At 32.3% G+C, this 17886-nt stretch overlaps 2 protein-coding genes across 2 annotated transcripts in view; both read left to right on the top strand.

The window, feature by feature from the left end:
- Positions 1-2048, top strand: part of LOC106665236 (protein kinase shaggy) — a 40421-nt gene extending 38373 nt beyond the window's left edge. The window contains exon 9 of the mRNA XM_014391509.2: positions 1510-2048. The gene's annotated coding sequence lies outside the window, so the exon portion shown is untranslated. The remainder of the gene's footprint in view (positions 1-1509) is intronic.
- A 6646-nt stretch (positions 2049-8694) lies between these two features.
- On the top strand, positions 8695-11849 carry LOC106665301 (programmed cell death protein 6-like). Its single transcript, XM_014391628.2, has 4 exons — positions 8695-8922; positions 9001-9107; positions 11261-11529; positions 11600-11849. The coding sequence occupies exons 1-4, from the start codon at positions 8870-8872 to the stop codon at positions 11699-11701; spliced, it is 531 nt and encodes a 176-aa protein (XP_014247114.1). The 5' UTR covers positions 8695-8869; the 3' UTR covers positions 11702-11849.
- The last annotated feature ends 6037 nt before the right edge of the window (positions 11850-17886 follow it).

Genomic DNA, 17886 nt, shown 5'->3' on the forward strand with positions numbered 1-17886 from the left:
TTTATAATAATTCTGTATTTAAAAAAGGATTGCAATATATTTTGGGGTTCCTTTAATTTATGACAAATACCAGTATCAAAAAAAGCTGCTTCAGAGAAACAGAGCCCCAAAAGCGTTGCAGTCTTTTTTCTTAAATTAACCTTCATCTGCTCGCACTGTCTGGTATCCCGTTCCCACTCGCTTGGATGGCAGTATGATCGTTTCTTGTCGCGCATCATAATAATTAGGATAAATTTATTCTAACACAATTTCACAAGCACATTTTTATCAAAAAAAATTATTGGGTAACTACAAAAATCACAGATAATTAAAATAAAACTCCAAAACTTGCAAGTACTAAGTAAGAAAATAAAGTTGTAATAAAATAGGAAACTCTAAGGAATGAAAATGTGTTATTAATTTTCAGATCCTCAAGTTTCTTTTTATTTTTGTGTTGTTCCAATTAAAAAAAAAAGAAGTAAAATTGTAGTCGATGACATGAGTAGTTTTTTTGACACCCTCAATTGTATCAGCATAGTGGATGACCGACAGGATCACAACAGCTTTCTTCTTCAGAGTCATACAAATCAACGTTTTGTCATATTGGCATCCTAAGTTGTAGCCACCTGTCACTGAATTTTTATTTCTGATCAAAAATTTGGATTTTTTGTATGTACAATACAAATACAATACAATACAATATACATTACTATACACAAATTGATGTACATACACTTGTTGATTAAAGACATTAATAATTGAAAATAATAGCGAATAATAAAGAAACATGACATGTAATTGAATCTTTATTCAAGTGTTGTAAAAATATTTCCGTTTGCATTCATGAGACGGTACTTAGGCCATCAAATCAACATCTGTCAATTTTGAAACCCATTAGTGGAAAAAAAAACAATACCTGAGAATACCTGCCATTCGTCAGCCATTCTCAGCACTTTAGGGGGTAGTGCGCGCCAAAATGAAAAAAATGTGGCCAATCTGCGGTCTGCGATTGGATGAAGGTTAAAAAAATAATTTTAATAAAATATGTTGTATTTTATACAACATAAGGAAAACCGCCCTACCTTTACAAAAGAAGAAGCAACAACAAGAAAAACAACATCAATTTATAAAATATTTTTCCTGTTTAAAATCAAATAAAAATATATACTTCTTTTTCTAAAAAAAATTGTGAAAACATAAAACATTCAAATAAGTTGTATAGGAATAAAACACTTGCTTATTATTTGTTTTTGCAATATGAACAAAAAAAAAAAGAAAGAGGTTTTCGTAATTGTAGAGCAGACCGGTTTAGAAAACTTCCTTGTGGTAGAAATGAAGCTTTTTCAGGCATATTTTTATATCATAAAATATGTTTTATATCCTGTGAATTGCTTGTTATAATTTCCTTATGAATGCAAAAGTAGAAAAATGTTTCAACCTGAACCATTCATCTCATATTTGTTATTATTTCTTCCCCATGAATTAAAAAGAAGGAAGTACCATTTATTTTCAAAATGTATTTTGTTGTAGTTGGCGTGATCTTCAAGCTGTCACAATGATGCAACGAGCTAGTGGTGGTAACCAAACATAGCCTCATTTTGTACAGACCTTCCCCTTTAAATAAATATATATATATTTATATGTACATAAGTAGTATATGTATATGTATATATATTTAAGAAGAAAAAAGTTAAAATAAAAATACTGTGAAACAATTATTATTAGATGTCACATTTTAATTGTTTTTAAAACAAAAACCTAAATGTTTACAGATCTGTTTAAGAATAAGAATGGATTTGTAGACTGTTGTTTTATATATACATTCGTATATAAAAAATATATATATATTTACAAAACACCTATTTATATGTGAATTTATGTGGTTTTAATTATTTTTTAAATTTAAATTGTTAAGGTGAATTGATTTTTTTTTTTTTTTTAAAGCCCTTGACATAAAAAAGTAAGTGTGATTATAGGAAATTTTCTTCGTTCTTAAGTATAATTTAAAAAAAAAATTGACTAAGCGTTCTTAAGATGAAATTGAGGGATTAATAGCAATCTGAACCATTGCTGTAGGCCCTTTAGGGGCACAATTGCACAGCAAAATGCACAGAAGTGCAAATCGGCTTAAATAATTGTAAAGTTTCTTTTAAAAAAAATTCTTTAACAGATAAATTAAGAAAAAACTTTTTAAAAAACTTATAAAAGTGGCTTTTCAAATTTTTTGACTTCCCAATTAAAAAAATGAAATGTATACATAAGAAATGTATGAACAAACAAAAACTGATTCCTATCTTAAAAGAAGAGAAAAAAATAAGATAAAAACCTAGTGGATCCTATAGTAGTGATTGTAATTGTAAATATAAAAACGTTTTTCTACAATCACTCGTAAGTTTTTTGCTCGACTGTCCTTTATAAAGGAAAACAAGAATAACTGAAATTTTAATAAGATTTAAATGCGAACCGTGTAGAAGTTAATGATAAAATTGATTGATTCACAAGTTTTTATTACACACATTACATTACAGTGTATGTGACAAACTTTGTGAGGATTTTCTTTCTGTTTCTTTTTCATTTTTGCACTGTTAAAAAAAAAGAAAATTACATCACAAGGTTTTTTCCTCCATTATGAGTTCCTTGAAAGCTTGTGTTTCCTTCAATTTTTGTTATATTTAATTTTTTTTTTAATGAGTGATGTTCTTGTTTTTCTTATATGTTTTATATACATTCAATTCAGAGGTATTGTTTTGAATTTGAAATTATATTTTCTTTATTATTATAACAGCAATATTTATTATTATATATTTTTATTTGTTATGATTTTGAATATATTTGGATTGCCTTTTTGTATCTAAAAAAAAAAATAATAAAATTTAAAAAAAATTTCGACGTAGGCAAATGTTTCATTTTTGAGAAATGTTAATAATTGTACAAAATTAATTATAATGATAAGATACACATAATATACAGAATATTTACTTGAAAAATAGAAGATTCATTACAAACAATATATATACATATATATGTGTGAATATGTATAATTTTTCCTTTTTATTTTATACAGCAGAGTGAGAGTGTTTTGATGGATTAAACAAAGCACTGCTTTTTAACTGAGTGTGTAATGTGTGCATTCAATGGCAAAATTCTCATAAATCTTTTATAAGATCCTTAATTCCATTGCATATAAAAATGTTAATATAAAAATTAGTTACATATCCAAAAACTGTTTTAAATATTTGCTAGTCGGATTATAATTTGTAAATAAAATACATTAAACACCAACAGTACACCTTGTCACCAAAATAAACATTCAGACATATCAATTTTGTTTTGAGTACTAAAATTTAAACGGGTCTTGTTAGATGTAATGTATATACACTCAAGTTATAGTTTTTCTTCCTAAACTAGGTTTACAATTGATATTGAAAATTACCTATGCACAGCGACACTTAATGAAGTAAATTTTCATTCCCATAGGGAAATTAGAAAGCTGTTCCTGTTGGTACCAAAACAGATGTAATATTTGTAATGAAATCCATCAGAAGGCTCACTTTGCTTTTTATTATTTGACAATTCTCTCTTTTTAGCATGAAGTAAACAAAAATAAAAGCTTTTTACTATTTGCTTCTAAATAGAATGGTAAAAAAAAATGGCTGATAAGGTTAACCATGTATTTTCCATTTTAGTTTATAAAAAAAATAATGAAAATGTGTATAAATATGAAACACAATTTTTATTAAAAGTATACCTCAATGCTCAAGCAGTAAGAAAAAACAAAAAGCTTTTTTTCTTTTTTTTTTTAAACATCATCTCAATGTAAAAAAGGTAGTTTAATAAGTAATATTTACAAAGCAAAGTATATCAGATTTTAGATATAGCTTTATAAATTTGTGTAATATTTGTTTTTAATTATTTTCTAGGAGCAGTAGATAATTTATTATAATTTTATTTCCGCCTTATTAGCCAGTTGCATATTATAAGTCAAGAAAAAGGAATAGATTTTTACTATACCAAGCCAGTGACCAAATTGTATAAATAAAACATCCCTGTAAATTAGAGATTATAAAAGAATGTCCGTCGCAACTTTTTCTTTGGGGGTAATTAAACAGAAAACAAAGCTTAAGAATTTTCATTTTTGTAGCAATAATTTTAAGTATTTTCTGTCAAATTTGTAAAAAAAATTGATAATTAAATTAAAAGCTAAAGTGTCATTTTAGTATATTATGTGTATATATAGTTACAATTGCCAGTCTCACTGACAAAAAAACACCATGTATTTATGAAGTCCCCCCTCCCCATTTATGCACTTTGTATAAAGCATTACTATCATGGGTTAATTTTGAGAAAAAAAATGCTCCAATAATTTTTTTAATGTTAATTTTCTTTAATTATTTTATAATTAAAAGCAGTGTAAATATTCAAAAGTAACTGTCTTACCACACTAGGTACTAAATGAACGAAATATTTTCTGTCTTTTAAAGTATCTTCAATACAGATTTTTAACAAAAATATGGTTATTATTATGGTTATTATAGAAATACTTAATACATTTTAAGAATTAATATATGATTAAAAAAATAGTTGTGTTAGATAATATGACAAACAAGAATAAAAATAATTTGATCGTATCTTGTTTTTGTTTTTTCTTAAGGCCCTATTGACATTTTTTGATTTTGGATGAAGATGAAGTGCTCCACAAATATTTAGAATTAATTAAAAGTCAAGTATTAATAACTTTACATGTTAATATGTACTTAAATATTAATGGGTGAAAGTATTGTTTGTCCAAGCGTACAATTCTAATATCAGTTTGATGAAAACGGTTTTTTTAAAGGATTTAGCATTAAGTATTCAGTAAAATTTAAAAAAGACGTGTTATGAACCCAAACATTATGGCCTGACTACTCTCATGATTTTGGACTGTCAGTCATGTTTTGTCATTTGGTAATATTTAGAAGTACCAAATCTCTCAACAAACCTAAGTTAAAAGTGTAAAATCTAACTTATTAATAAGGAGTATTATATAATTTTTTTTTCTTGTATGGAGGTGAGCAACTTGAGACATTTTACCCCTGGGGTGCGTGTTTTTAAAAAAATGGCAAAAAGGAGGGAAAATTCAAAAGGTGGGGTTGAGATGGGAAGTTAGTGTCCAAGTGGATCGAGGTCACAATAGCTCAAGTGGTAGAGCAGCGGCGTATCTAGCCGAAGATCGTGGGTTCGAATCCCGCTCGTGCCATTGACTTTTTTATCTCAACTAAAAACCTTAATTGTTTTTAAAAAAGCTCATTTTTACATATGTTGGGCGTGAATTCATGGCTGCTGAATTCAAATCTGGGACCTTTATCCTACGGTAATGAGTGTTGTGTTAACGCTTTAACTGTCGCAGTCACCGATGCCCCTCTAGTTCATCTTTTAAATCCCTAAGTGATTAAAAACGACAAAATTTCACAACTGATAATATGTAATATAACAGTTCAATATTTTTTCAAACACTTAGAAATCATTCAGAGGAATCTTCAACAACATACACAAGTTGCGAGATTTCTTCATATGGCTGCGGGATGATGAACCTACAATTTGGTCTTGACCCTGAATCATTTGGGATTGCATTAAAGTGCTGTCAGGTAATGGGTACCAGGACATAAAGGGCAGAGGGGCAATGAGGATGCAGAAAGTTGGCCAAGGAAAGTTCAGTCAGGATGCCTATCAGCTCTGAACCCTACTATGGCATGCCAAACCATCACACTGGGTTAAGAATAAGTCCTTGGTTCGATGAGAACGCTTTCCAGCATGGAAATATGCACAAACGTTCATTAAAGGACATCTAAAAAATTAATGAACTTCTGACTAGACATTGCAAACTTTGGAGGCATGTGTATTAGAGAAACACCAATGTGCAGATATTGTCAAGAAGAAGAAACGGTGCATCATGTCCTCTGTTGGTATGAAGGCATAGATAACTTCTCTTGGTTGAGGAAGAACCAAGACCTGGAGGATATCAGTTGCTCTTAAGAAAAATATGGGATTGTAAAAATCTTAAGCTTAATAAAGAGCGCTAGACAATATTGTAAATTGTAAAATAGACTAACATTGGTAGGAAAAATATGGGAGGCCAACAACTAATAACCTAACCTAACCCTGTTTGTGATGGAGAAATATACTAACAGATATTCATGTAGCCTAAACAACATTGATAATATACATGTTTTTGTCAAGCAAAACAAGGGAATGGTGCTTGCAAAAACTTTTTACTATACATTTAAAAGAATATGTATGTAAAACGACTAATGTTTGTCCAAACCTACAATAGTCTCACTGCAATTGCTACTGAATACCAATTGTTCAAAGATGAAGTGTACATTAAAAATATGTTAAGAACTCTTAACTGTTTAAGGTATTGGTTGGGATAAAAAAAGTCAGTGTCACAAGCGGGATTCGAACCCACAACCTTTGGCTAAATACGCTGCTGCTTTTCCACTTGAGCTATCGTGACTTCGATCCACTCGGACACTAACTTCCCATCCCAACCTCACCTTTTGAATTTTCCTTCCTTTTTGGTATGTTAAGAACAATAGTCCATGAACAAAAATATTACAAAGACAGTGGCATTATCTGTTTAATCTCACAACACATGTGTAATACATATAACACTAGATAGCATACAGGTTTTACTACCAAGAAACATTCTGCATAATAATAAATATATTTTTGTACTATAAAATGGCCGTGCAGTTCATTCATCAGCATGTGATTTAGAAGTAAATTATAGGGACTGGTTCTTTCAATTGCAAAAGTTACTGATTGGTATAGGTTGTAACAAGATGTTTACGACCCTGAACGTCTAAAATGCGAAAAAGAAAGTATTTTGTCGAAGTGGAAAAATAATCTTTACTCAATAGACATAGAAAAGATGCTAAACTCAAAATTTAACCCTTTTTATAGAAAAATCAGCTCCTTGTACAAATATGAAAATTATTTACAACTAAATTTGTCAATAAATAGCAAAGATACAACTAAGGCTGTCTAGTGCTAAGGAAATCAATTTTTTTGTAAATGGGCTCAAATATGTAATTGACACACAATCAATGTGCTCTTTGTGTAAATTGTTTGAAGAGGAGAACTTGGAACATATATTTTTAAATTGTCCAGTTTACCAACCGCGAAGATCCTTTTATTTAAAGAAGTACATAGATACAGGTGTAAATAGTAACAATTTAGAAAAACTTGAGTTCTTGCTAAAATTTGAAGCAAGAAACCAGGCAATTGATGTGTTCAATTTTGTTTATGAAGCACTTAAATTGAGAGCTTTTATTGTAAATGAATGATGTTTTATTGCTGCATCGTATAATTTTGTAATTATAAGTTAAGTGCCATGTAATTATTATTATTATTATTATTATTATTATTATTATTAGTTACTTTTGTAAACAGTGTCATGTCAATTTAAGTTGGAAGATATCTTTAATGATGTATATATATTTATTTTGCCATTTGGCTCCCCCCTGTAGTAGCTATTGCTGAAATACAGTATTAATCTATCTATTATAAAATGGTAATTGTAAAATGGATTGAGAAAGAAAAATTCAAACACTAGGTATGAGGCGAGCTGAGAAATCTCAAAATGGAAGGTGAAAGAACAACTCTCTTAGTAGGCAGGATTTGAGGAGAATTATAGCCCTCTATACTGGCCACTATCTATCACCTTAAGAAGATGGGCAAGGATGAGACAAAAACCTGCCAGCTCTGTCAGGAGAAACCAGAGACATCGGCACATATCACTGTGACTGTAAAGCATCAGAATATTTACGGCACAGCCACAATGCATTGAATGTTTCTCATACCCAAGGAGTTTCACAAAGAGGCACCAAGGAAAGTGCTCAGTTTGATAAGGAATAGCACTTTCCAAAGTATGGTTGTAAGCTATAGGGAGGATCAGTGATGTCTCAGTGGAGGATCAACCCTCAAAAACCCTTTAAAAAGGTTAAGTATTCAGATTATAAATCTAAAGTACTACTTCATAATATGTGAGGTTATCTTATTAGGCCTCGTCTCGTTACCATAAAGAAAATACCATGAATTCTAGTCAGTATTGTTTTGTATGGAAAATCTTTCATAATACCATTGATGCTCCTGATATCCTTTCTTCCTTTAATATTACTGTGCTTAATAGAAATGTCAGAAGTCAAACCTTACATTACCACCCACCAAACAAACTAGATATGTTCAGTCAGCTACCACCCACCAAACATACTAGATATGTTCAGTCAGCTACCACCCACCAAACAAACTAGATATGTTCAGTCAGCTACCACCCACCAAACAAACTAGATATGTTCAGTCAGCTACCACCTACCAAACAAACTAGATATGTTCAGTCAGCTACCACCCACCAAACAGCCAACGTTTTCAATGAATAACGAGACAGATTTGGTCACGGAGTCTTGGCACCTTTAAAAGATCAATTAAAGTGCCTCTTCTGGGTACTGGGGAGAACTGTAGATATATAGTATGCTATGTTGACTATCCAGTTGTGGGAATTCCTGCTGGCACTGGAAATTTTAATAAATAAAGCTGATAAATATTATGTGTCCACTATTAGTTGGTTTTTAGTGTTGTATGGATATAATTATGTCGGTCAGTAATCATTAGTCACCGTTAGTCATTTGTGCATTGTGCAATGCGTAATAAGAGGGTCAGTAAGGATATCTGTTTGTAATAACTTTTTCCAAGAATGACGTGTCTTAGAATAGAAATCTGACGTGTATTAACGTCAAGAGTCAACCCATTAAGAGAAGGTTAATTTCAATCTTTGTACCATTTTGGCGTCCTGTTTTTGTGGTTTCGTCTCTCGGATTGGAAAGACTGAATTGTGGACAGAAAAACAACAGAAATGGCCCAATACCAGCAACAGAATCAACAGTTCCTCTGGGATATTTTTCAAAAGTAAGTTGATTCCTTTTTATTTCTACTTTTTTTTTGTAGAATTCGGTTTTAAATATTTTTTTCTTTGTGTCCTTTCAGGGTTGACAAGGACCGGAGTGGAAATATATCTTCAACAGAACTTCAACAGGCTCTTTCCAACGGCACGTGGGCTCCTTTCAATCCGGAGACAGTCAGGCTTATGATAGGTAAAAAACAATTTTGTGCTATTTTATAAGAGAAAACATTCTAAAATTGTTCAGAAATCGTGAGATGCGGTCTGGTAGGTTTTTCTGATGTAGGTTTCAGAAAAACATTTTCTTTATCGTGCCAACGTTTCGATCTTTATTGAGATCATCTTCAGGGCTCAAAGTGTTTGTCTTCTGTGTAATTGNGGCCCTGAAGATGATCTCAATAAAGATCGAAACGTTGGCACGATAAAGAAAATGTTTTTCTGAAACCTACATCACACCAGACCGCATGTCACGATTTCTGAATAATTATCGATTAACGGTCACTAATCACCACACATTCTAAAATTGTCTATTTAGATCATTGTAATATTAAATTTAGCATTGACAGATTGAATTTCAACAATAAACTTGTGAAATCATGCTAAATGGTTTGCAAATTCTTCAAACAAAGTTCTTGTCAGTAGTTTAACAGCAAACTCATTAACCAAAGTGAAGATGTTTTTTAAATTTATTGTAAAGGTACTCATATATTTATAGAGTCTACGTGTATAGAGAATTCTTTAAATTAATAAGCTCTTATAAGGGCTCAACTTTAGTATTTACATGTGGAGATTAGTAACCATTAGTCAATGATTATTCGGAAATCGTGAGATGCGGCGGTCTGGTGTGATGTAGGTTTCAAACAACATTTTCTTTATCGTGCCAACGTTCGATTTTTATTGAAATCATCTTCAGGGCCTGGGATTTACAAACATTAAATTTATCAAATACATGTAGGATAAAAAGGTTAATTTATACAATGCAAAAAAATATTTTTTATATTCAATCAAAGTATTTCTACTCACTCAAAGTGTTTGTTTTCTGCGTAATTTAGTATTTACAGATGGGTCAAAAGAAAATGATGGCTTTGGTGCCACGTTTGTCTGTAACAACTTTCTTTGCCAACTGTCTGTAGTAATTTTACAGCTTAACTACTAGCCATAAATAAATGTCTCAGCGTGGGAGACTACAAGTCCCCTGATGTAATAGTTTGTTCCGATTCTCTCTCTGCCATCTGCACCCTTAAAAACCTCATCATGACCAATCCTAAAGTACAAGATATTCTTTTTATGATACCAAACAAATTTAAAAATCAGTCCGTGTGCTTCTTATGCATGCCGGGTCATAGTGGCATGATCGGGAATGAAGAAGCTGACGGCGCAGCAATGAAAGCTATAACAGAAGGACATAAAATAATTGAAGTACCTGATGAAGATTTTAATTCATTGTCTAAAAAAAGTTATATGGTCACAATGGGAAATTGAGGGGCAAATAACAAACTTTGGGAAATTAAGGATTCTGTCAAAGAGTGGGACACATCCTTACGAAAACCCAGGCTAGATTGAAGATAGGGCACTATTAATATTGTGTGCATGGTCACTTGATGTCCCGGGAGCTGCTTCAGTGTGTCCAGATTGCAGAAAAATAATCAATGTTAAACATGTTTTAATAACATGCAAAAAATACACAGACCTAAGAAATAGATTCAAACTCACAAATAATATAAAAACAATACTAGGTGACAACATCGAGAAACTATTTGGATTCCTCTATGAATCCTGCCTAATAGACAAAATATAATTTTTCACATTCAAATGTTATATAGAAAGCCAGAAGTCGCCAGGGAGATGACTCCCATGTTTTGCGGCTAACAACTTACTTTCAAGGCAGTGAATGAACCTCAGTGGTTTTTTGCCTTTAAAAAAACTAGTACATGTACCCTTTGTACCCCTACCTATCTTAGAAATAAATTTAGTGTTATAAACATAGTATAATAATAATTATAATAATAATAAAACATTCTATATATAAAACAGTTTCATACTAAACCGCTGGATCTATTTTTTTTTCCTTGTGTTTTCATATCTGTCATATCAAACCGCTGGATCTAAAGGGCTAAAATTTTGACAGCACATTCCTGTAATGACATGGATAGTTGCTAAGAATGTATTTTTTGAAATTCCATCCCTAAGGGGATCATATGGACAATTTTTTACCATGTTGCTTCATTTAATTGAAGGTCACAGAATGCCCCATATACATAATTACATTCAACACTTATGAATGTATTTTTTAAATAACAGAAATATTATGTAAAAAAAATATTTTGTATAAATATTTGTCTTTAGGTATGTTTGATAAACATAAGAAAGGAACGATTAACTTTGAAGATTTCGGTGCACTGTGGCGTTATGTCACTGACTGGCAGAATTGCTTCCGTTCTTTTGATCGAGATGGATCTGGCAACATAGATAAAAGCGAGCTAACGTCTGCCCTCAACACTTTTGGCTACCGTCTTTCAGTCGCTACTGTTGACACGATAGTAGCCAAATTTGACAGGTTCGGTAAAGGTACAATCCTCTTCGACGATTTTATTCAGTGCTGTGTGCTTTTACATGTGAGTATAATTTCAATTAAACCTAATATTATCTGTTATATATGTTTTAATAATTTTTTTTTTTGTACAGACGCTGACTGATTCTTTTAAAAAATACGACACAGATATGGATGGTATTATTCAACTACATTATGAACAATTTGTGGAAATGGTCTTCAGTATAAAATCGTAGTAGGATAATTGCTCAGTCTTGTTTCAAAACATTACAGCATTCAACAAAATTGAAGAAGAAGATACTTTTTCTACTTATTTTTCACATTCCCCTGTATTATATACTCCTGAGATGAACAAAAATAAACTTGTTATATTTTATTTTTGAATGATCTATTTAATCTTTTGCCTTTTATTGTCTTGAATAAGCTACTTTACATTTCCACTTTGGCTTGTTTGTAATTAATTAATTTTTTAAATCAAGTTTGAGCTAAATTGCTGTTGGCTAGATTTATTTTAAATAATCTGAAACAAATTTTGCACTGGAATTAAATTTGTACAATTTGGCATTTTTGTTTGTGTGATGGGTTTTAATAGTTAATAAAAATGGCTATTTATTACCCGAGTCCAAGCTTCCTAAAATCCTTATTGACCCCATGATTAAACATTCTGTGGTTTAAATTTCCAAATAAGAAACGAAATTTGAAGATAGACCGGTATAAGAAAATGATTATAAACACACGATTATGTTCATAATGGATTTGGTTGTGGAATAAAGTTGCATACAATGTTAGTCTGTCTGTCATTAATATATTTATTATTATTATTATTAAATGGCCTTCAACCACTATGGGTCATTTAGGCCGGCTTCTTGATATTTAATTAAAAGTTGGTATCACTGTCAGATATTGAATGTGAAGAAGGAAAGGAAGGGCCTGCCAGGGAACAACATCCAAAGAGACAGCCATCGCTGCCATCAGTAGGATGTGCAAGCACTCGTCTTTTTGAGGATTCGTCCTCTCTTATAATATGGGCATTTTTTGTAGGATGCGGACCAAAACCATTTACATCACATTTGTTGCATTATGGAAAAGTCCACATCCCCCCTCCCAACAGACCCGGGGCCAAACCTGCCCGAGGTGCTTACCCATCTGATCTGCCAAGCATCCCCACCGAACCATCCACAAAAGAGCACCCCCACACACAAGTCCTCAAGCCCCCCTCCCATCGATCTCAATTCTACTTTACTATTTCTTTTATCAGCTCTGTTCTTTCTAGAAATTTAAAGAGAGACACTATTGCCCAGCATCTCATACAGTTCGAATTCTGTTCTTTGTGTGATATGACAGTAACATGTGGTAAGTATGTGTTTTATCGTCAATTCCTCATTACATACCGTGCAGATAGGTGGTGATTCCCTGCCATGAGATGGCCATGGGTCAGTCTAGTATGTCCGATCCTAAGTCTACAGAGAGCCATTTTGTATCATTATTAGTTTAGTATGAAATCGAATCATGATTAAATGACATTTGCAATATAGCAAAAAGAGGGAAAATTAAAAAGGTGTAGGTTGAGATGAGGAGTTGGAGGTCGAGCAGATCAAAGTCACGTAGTTCAAGTGGTTAGAGCAGTGGTGTATTGAGACAAAGTCACGTAGTTCAAGTGGTTAGAGCAGTGGTGTATTGAGACAAAGTCACGTAGTTCAAGTGGTTAGAGCAGTGGTGTATTGAGACAATGTTCATGGGTTCGAATCCCACTCGTGACACTAGCTTTTTCATCTCAATTAAGACCTTAGATAAAAAGTAGAATTAATTTACTTTATATGTTTGTTGACTATGTATTGGGTTGACCAGAAAATAATGCAGGTTTTCATATTTTCTTTCAATTACCCCTCTGTATATTAAACTGTTTTTGTTTGAATGATTATTCTTTTGTACAAATGCCAACACTTTTTAACCTTTTTGAAACAAAAATGGTTGTTTACCTCAGCAAGATTTCATATCATCGCTTGGGAATAATTCAGTCTTTAGTAAGATATCAACATATGATTTTTGCATAATTTCGTTTTATGAGTTTAAACTTGTTCGGAATGATGCCCAAATGGCCAATAACATTAATGAAGTCTGGGGCAATGGCAGAAAAAAATTTAGAGAGGTACCTGGGCAACGTTTTACAATATAAAAAATTTATTGATCAAAAGTTGTTAGAAAATGCGTTTACAGAATTTGATGTAAAGACCCAAAATCCTATTCAGAGAAGTTGTCATCACATTGGGAAAAGTGTATTGAGAGTGATGGGGGTATTTTAATTAAGAAAAAATGTTTTAAATAATTTATTTAGTTGTTTTCATTTTCTAACCATAAACCTACATCATTTTCCTGACAACTCAAAATGCAGGTTGACATCAACAGGTTTTACTCGAAACCTTTCACCATTTGGGCTTGAGTCACCTTCCTGATTGTATTTTGTGTGTCCTCCACTGGTTTCAATCGTTCCTATCAGACTCTATCCCAGATAAAGTACATTCTTTCCCTAGTCCATCACTTCTGGAGTCCCTCATGGCCCAAGCACCTCTGCTTCCTTGTTTTTGTTACATTAATGATATGCACTGATGGTTGCAATGGAAAATTCAGACATCACTGTTAAGGATCCCAGGTTAATATCTCAGTCGCCCTGAGAATGGGCTTTTGTTTCCAAAACCCCGGCACTCTCTCCATCCATTTGATGTCTACTGTTGCAAACCCAATTAAAATATAAAATAAAAATAATAATGACTGCCCTAAATGCATAAATTGCTTCCATCACCTTTATGTAGATGACTCTCAAATTTACCTTTCCTTCCCATCTTATGACTTGCAAGTTCCAATTGTAAGAATTTTACTAGCTCCTGGGCGGCTTAAAATGGGCTGAAAGGCTGGTGTTTGGATAGTTCCTTCCTCCAATCCTTACCAACTTCCTATCCTTCTGTTTACCATTTTCAATCACCTAATGTTCTTCTGCTACACCATCAAAAAACCTCAGGATTGTTCTCGGTCATCTTCTCCTGTTGTTCCATCTTCCACCAGCTCCATGACGCCCTTATTGAGCAATTTGATAACTTTAAACATTTAATGCATTGTTTTGGACATTTTGCCTTCGGCTCCCCAAGAGGGGTCCATGTACTGATCTGTATTCAGACTTGAAGTGTTTATACCCTTCATATCGCAGGCAATAATTTTTGCTCCACCTTTAATATTTTCAATTTGATTTTGGACATTCCAACATTAATTATCTTGTAGAAATGTGTAGTGTTTAGTGACCGTTAGTCAATGATTATTCGATCGTCCCAGGCCCTGAAGATGATCTCAATAAAAACCGAAATATTGGCACGATAAAGAAAATGTTTTTCTAAAACCTACATCACACCAGACCGGATCTCACAATATCTGAATAATCATTAATTATCTTACAACAATATTTGGTCCTTTTTAAAGGATTAGAGGTAAATAAAACATAGAAAAAATCTCCCATTTGTGTTTACAGTTGGATTTTGTAAATAAATCTTCTTTGCTGGTCTGTAAAGCTTCTTTCTAACATTCCGGAGGTTTTATTGTTGTAGCCTTTTAAAGTTTCAAATTTGTATGAGTAATGGCTTTAAGTGATACAGATTCAGCTAGAATCAGAGCATTGTTGGAAGATGGAATAAGTCAAGCAGTACTTAACATTCCAAGAACAACTGTCCAAAGGATCTTCCATCACTACCAAGATGATCATTTTATTGCTTTGAATATACTCTGTAATTGAGTATGGTAGTATTCTACTTATAATCATTCTACCGTTGTTGAGATCAAGTGACGACTTCCAACTACTTAGAAATGTTAATGTCAGTTTACACACTGTTAGATGAAGACTTTCAGAAGCTGGATTACGCGCGAGAAGGCCTACTACTGGTCCAGGACGTCTGACAAGGCAAAAAACAGCTTGGTTAAGTTTTCTAAGAAATCTCATCAATTGCCCTAGATTGGACTAAAAACTGGTTTTTGAATGAGTCAAGGTTTTGTTTGAGGTCTTCTGCTGGCCGAGAGAGGGTTTGGAAAAGAACAGGAAAGCGATATATCCCCGCAACATTTTCTCAGGAGAAGTTATGGAAGTGGTGTTACGGTTGGAGAGGGCCAGACTGAGAGGAGTGTTAGGACTATTAACGTTCATTGGCATCTGAGAAAACATCTACCTATATTCACCGATGATCCCATTTGCAGCTTATGCAATGAGAAGGAAGAAACAGCTACCCATATCATTTTCAAATCAATGAAGACATAACCTAGAAAACAAAAAAAACCTCTGAAGGATTGCGTTGATTGCACTGAACTAGGGAACTAGGAAAGTACAATACACCTCACTTCCTAGTATCCATCATCATCATCATAGGTAAACATTAGAAATTTTATAATAGAAAATAAATTAACTAATATTTTCTTAATTACAGATTGTTAATTTAGTACATATTGAAACTTTTGCATAAACTTTGGTCATTACAAAAATAACTAAGAAAGCAATTAGGGTAAATGTTGCTATGACTTGTTGAGAGAACAAAATAAGTCCTAATTTCTTATTAAATCCATATTTAACACATAAAATTGCCAAGATCAGCCGTGAAATTTTTTAAAATATTTTATGATTTATTGAACTTGGTGATTATATAGTTTTTATGAGTACAAACTTTTCACACCCAACCCTGCATGTAAAAAAAACGTAATTTTTACCTAAAGCTCGGATTTATTTTTCACTTATAGAATATATCTCATCTTATAGGTTTTCATGAAGTGCCGATCATGTCTGTCTCTGTTAAACGAATCTGAATCACTTCTAACAGTTGGCGAGGTCGTGATATGTTGTAGACGGCTATGTTATATGTAAAACGTTTTGTTTGTGGGTCAAAGATTGTGTCAGTGGAGGTCATCATCGTATTGCATCATCATTTCACATATTCATAACAAAGAGTGCGTGGTCGGCCCTTCAGGCCTTTCTGTATTTCCAGCCTTTATTAATAATTCCAATGGGCATAAAGTCTAATTAAACAGGCATGCACTATGCGGAGGATATTGCATTTTGTATTGTTCGCCTGGAAAGAAATGGATTCGGCTATGCAAATTTAAAGGATGACCTGTGAATCTGTAATGTGTCAGGATAATAGAATTCACAAATGGAAAATGACGTGACACACATAGTTTTATGTGTCTGTTTGTTTTTTCAAATGGTGCGTTTAATCATGATGATGTGTTGTTATTACTAATATCAGGGAATTTGTACACCAAGAAAAATTGTACAGAAATCCTATCATTAGACATAAAGACTTGAAACATTTCAGTTTTCTAAAATTATTTCTCACGTAGTTTAGAATATATAAAAATTTAAGTTTCTTTAAATTTAATTTTAATGTAAAACTATGAAAGATAAACGACATTCGTAACGATAAAGGTAAAACAGTACTAGAAAAAATTGTAAATAAATGTTATTGTAACATGATATTTTATACATATCCTGGCATAATTTAAAAGTAAAGAAACGATAAGTTTAACTTTGTTAATATACAGGACTTTATTATTTAAAAAACTCATTTTCGATAGAGAAAATTCAAATTTTAAAATCCAGAATGCATTTAGTAAATTCTTATTTTTCTAAAAAAACAAACAAACAAACAAACTTTATTTTGTTTATTGTTATTGATCATTGTGAAACATCGTGGTGAGTGGTTGGCCTGCGCGTTTTGTCGTATGTATGTCCTTTACATAGGTTCTCATCGTAAAAATGCCGAACCTCGACTGACGGACAAAACCTGCTTAAAAGGATCAGGGACGACCAAACATTATTACATATTAAACAACATAATTTGTTGTGAGATTTCTCCAAGTGGTCTGCAGGTTGATGAATTTGTAATTTGGACATTATCGACCATTTAGGTCTCTATATCCCAGCTGGTTCAGTTGTCAGACGGGTTTCAGCATTGGTAATTCTACTTTTTCTTTTGTGTCATTCAAATATGTATATGAATATGTCTTAAACGCTAAAAATGCCGAAATGCCGAAAGGTTTCTGTCGGACGAAACCAGTGAGCATAGACACAATAAAATATAATATTTATTTATTTAAAGTTTTAACTTATGATCTTTTTCGATATCTGAATTATTAAAATTACAACAACAGATCAAAGACAGCTTGAAGTTTAGAACGTTTTTTGGGGTAAATTCATTCTTTTTCATCGAAAGTGGGACACGCTTTATATGGAATCCAAAATGGGATACGCAACGAAATATAAATGGTACGATTTACCAGGATGGAAGTATTGGTGGAAAGAACTCGTGGAAACATTGCCCTCTAACCCCCAGGGATTAAATTATGCCCTCTTATAATCTGACGATAATAAATTTTTCTTCTGAGGGGATTTTTC

Source organism: Cimex lectularius, unplaced genomic scaffold (assembly GCF_000648675.2).
Source record: "Cimex lectularius strain Harlan isolate CLEC.00 unplaced genomic scaffold, Clec_2.1 scaffold298, whole genome shotgun sequence".
Taxonomy (NCBI): domain Eukaryota; kingdom Metazoa; phylum Arthropoda; class Insecta; order Hemiptera; family Cimicidae; genus Cimex; species Cimex lectularius.

Coding starts and splice junctions, on each gene's coding strand:
- LOC106665301 (XM_014391628.2), top strand. CDS start 8,870: ATGGCCCAATACCAGCAACAGAATCAACAGTTCCTCTGGGATATTTTT. Junction 8,923..9,000: donor CTCTGGGATATTTTTCAAAA/GTAAGTTGATTC, acceptor GTGTCCTTTCAG/GGTTGACAAGGACCGGAGTG. Junction 9,108..11,260: donor GACAGTCAGGCTTATGATAG/GTAAAAAACAAT, acceptor ATTTGTCTTTAG/GTATGTTTGATAAACATAAG.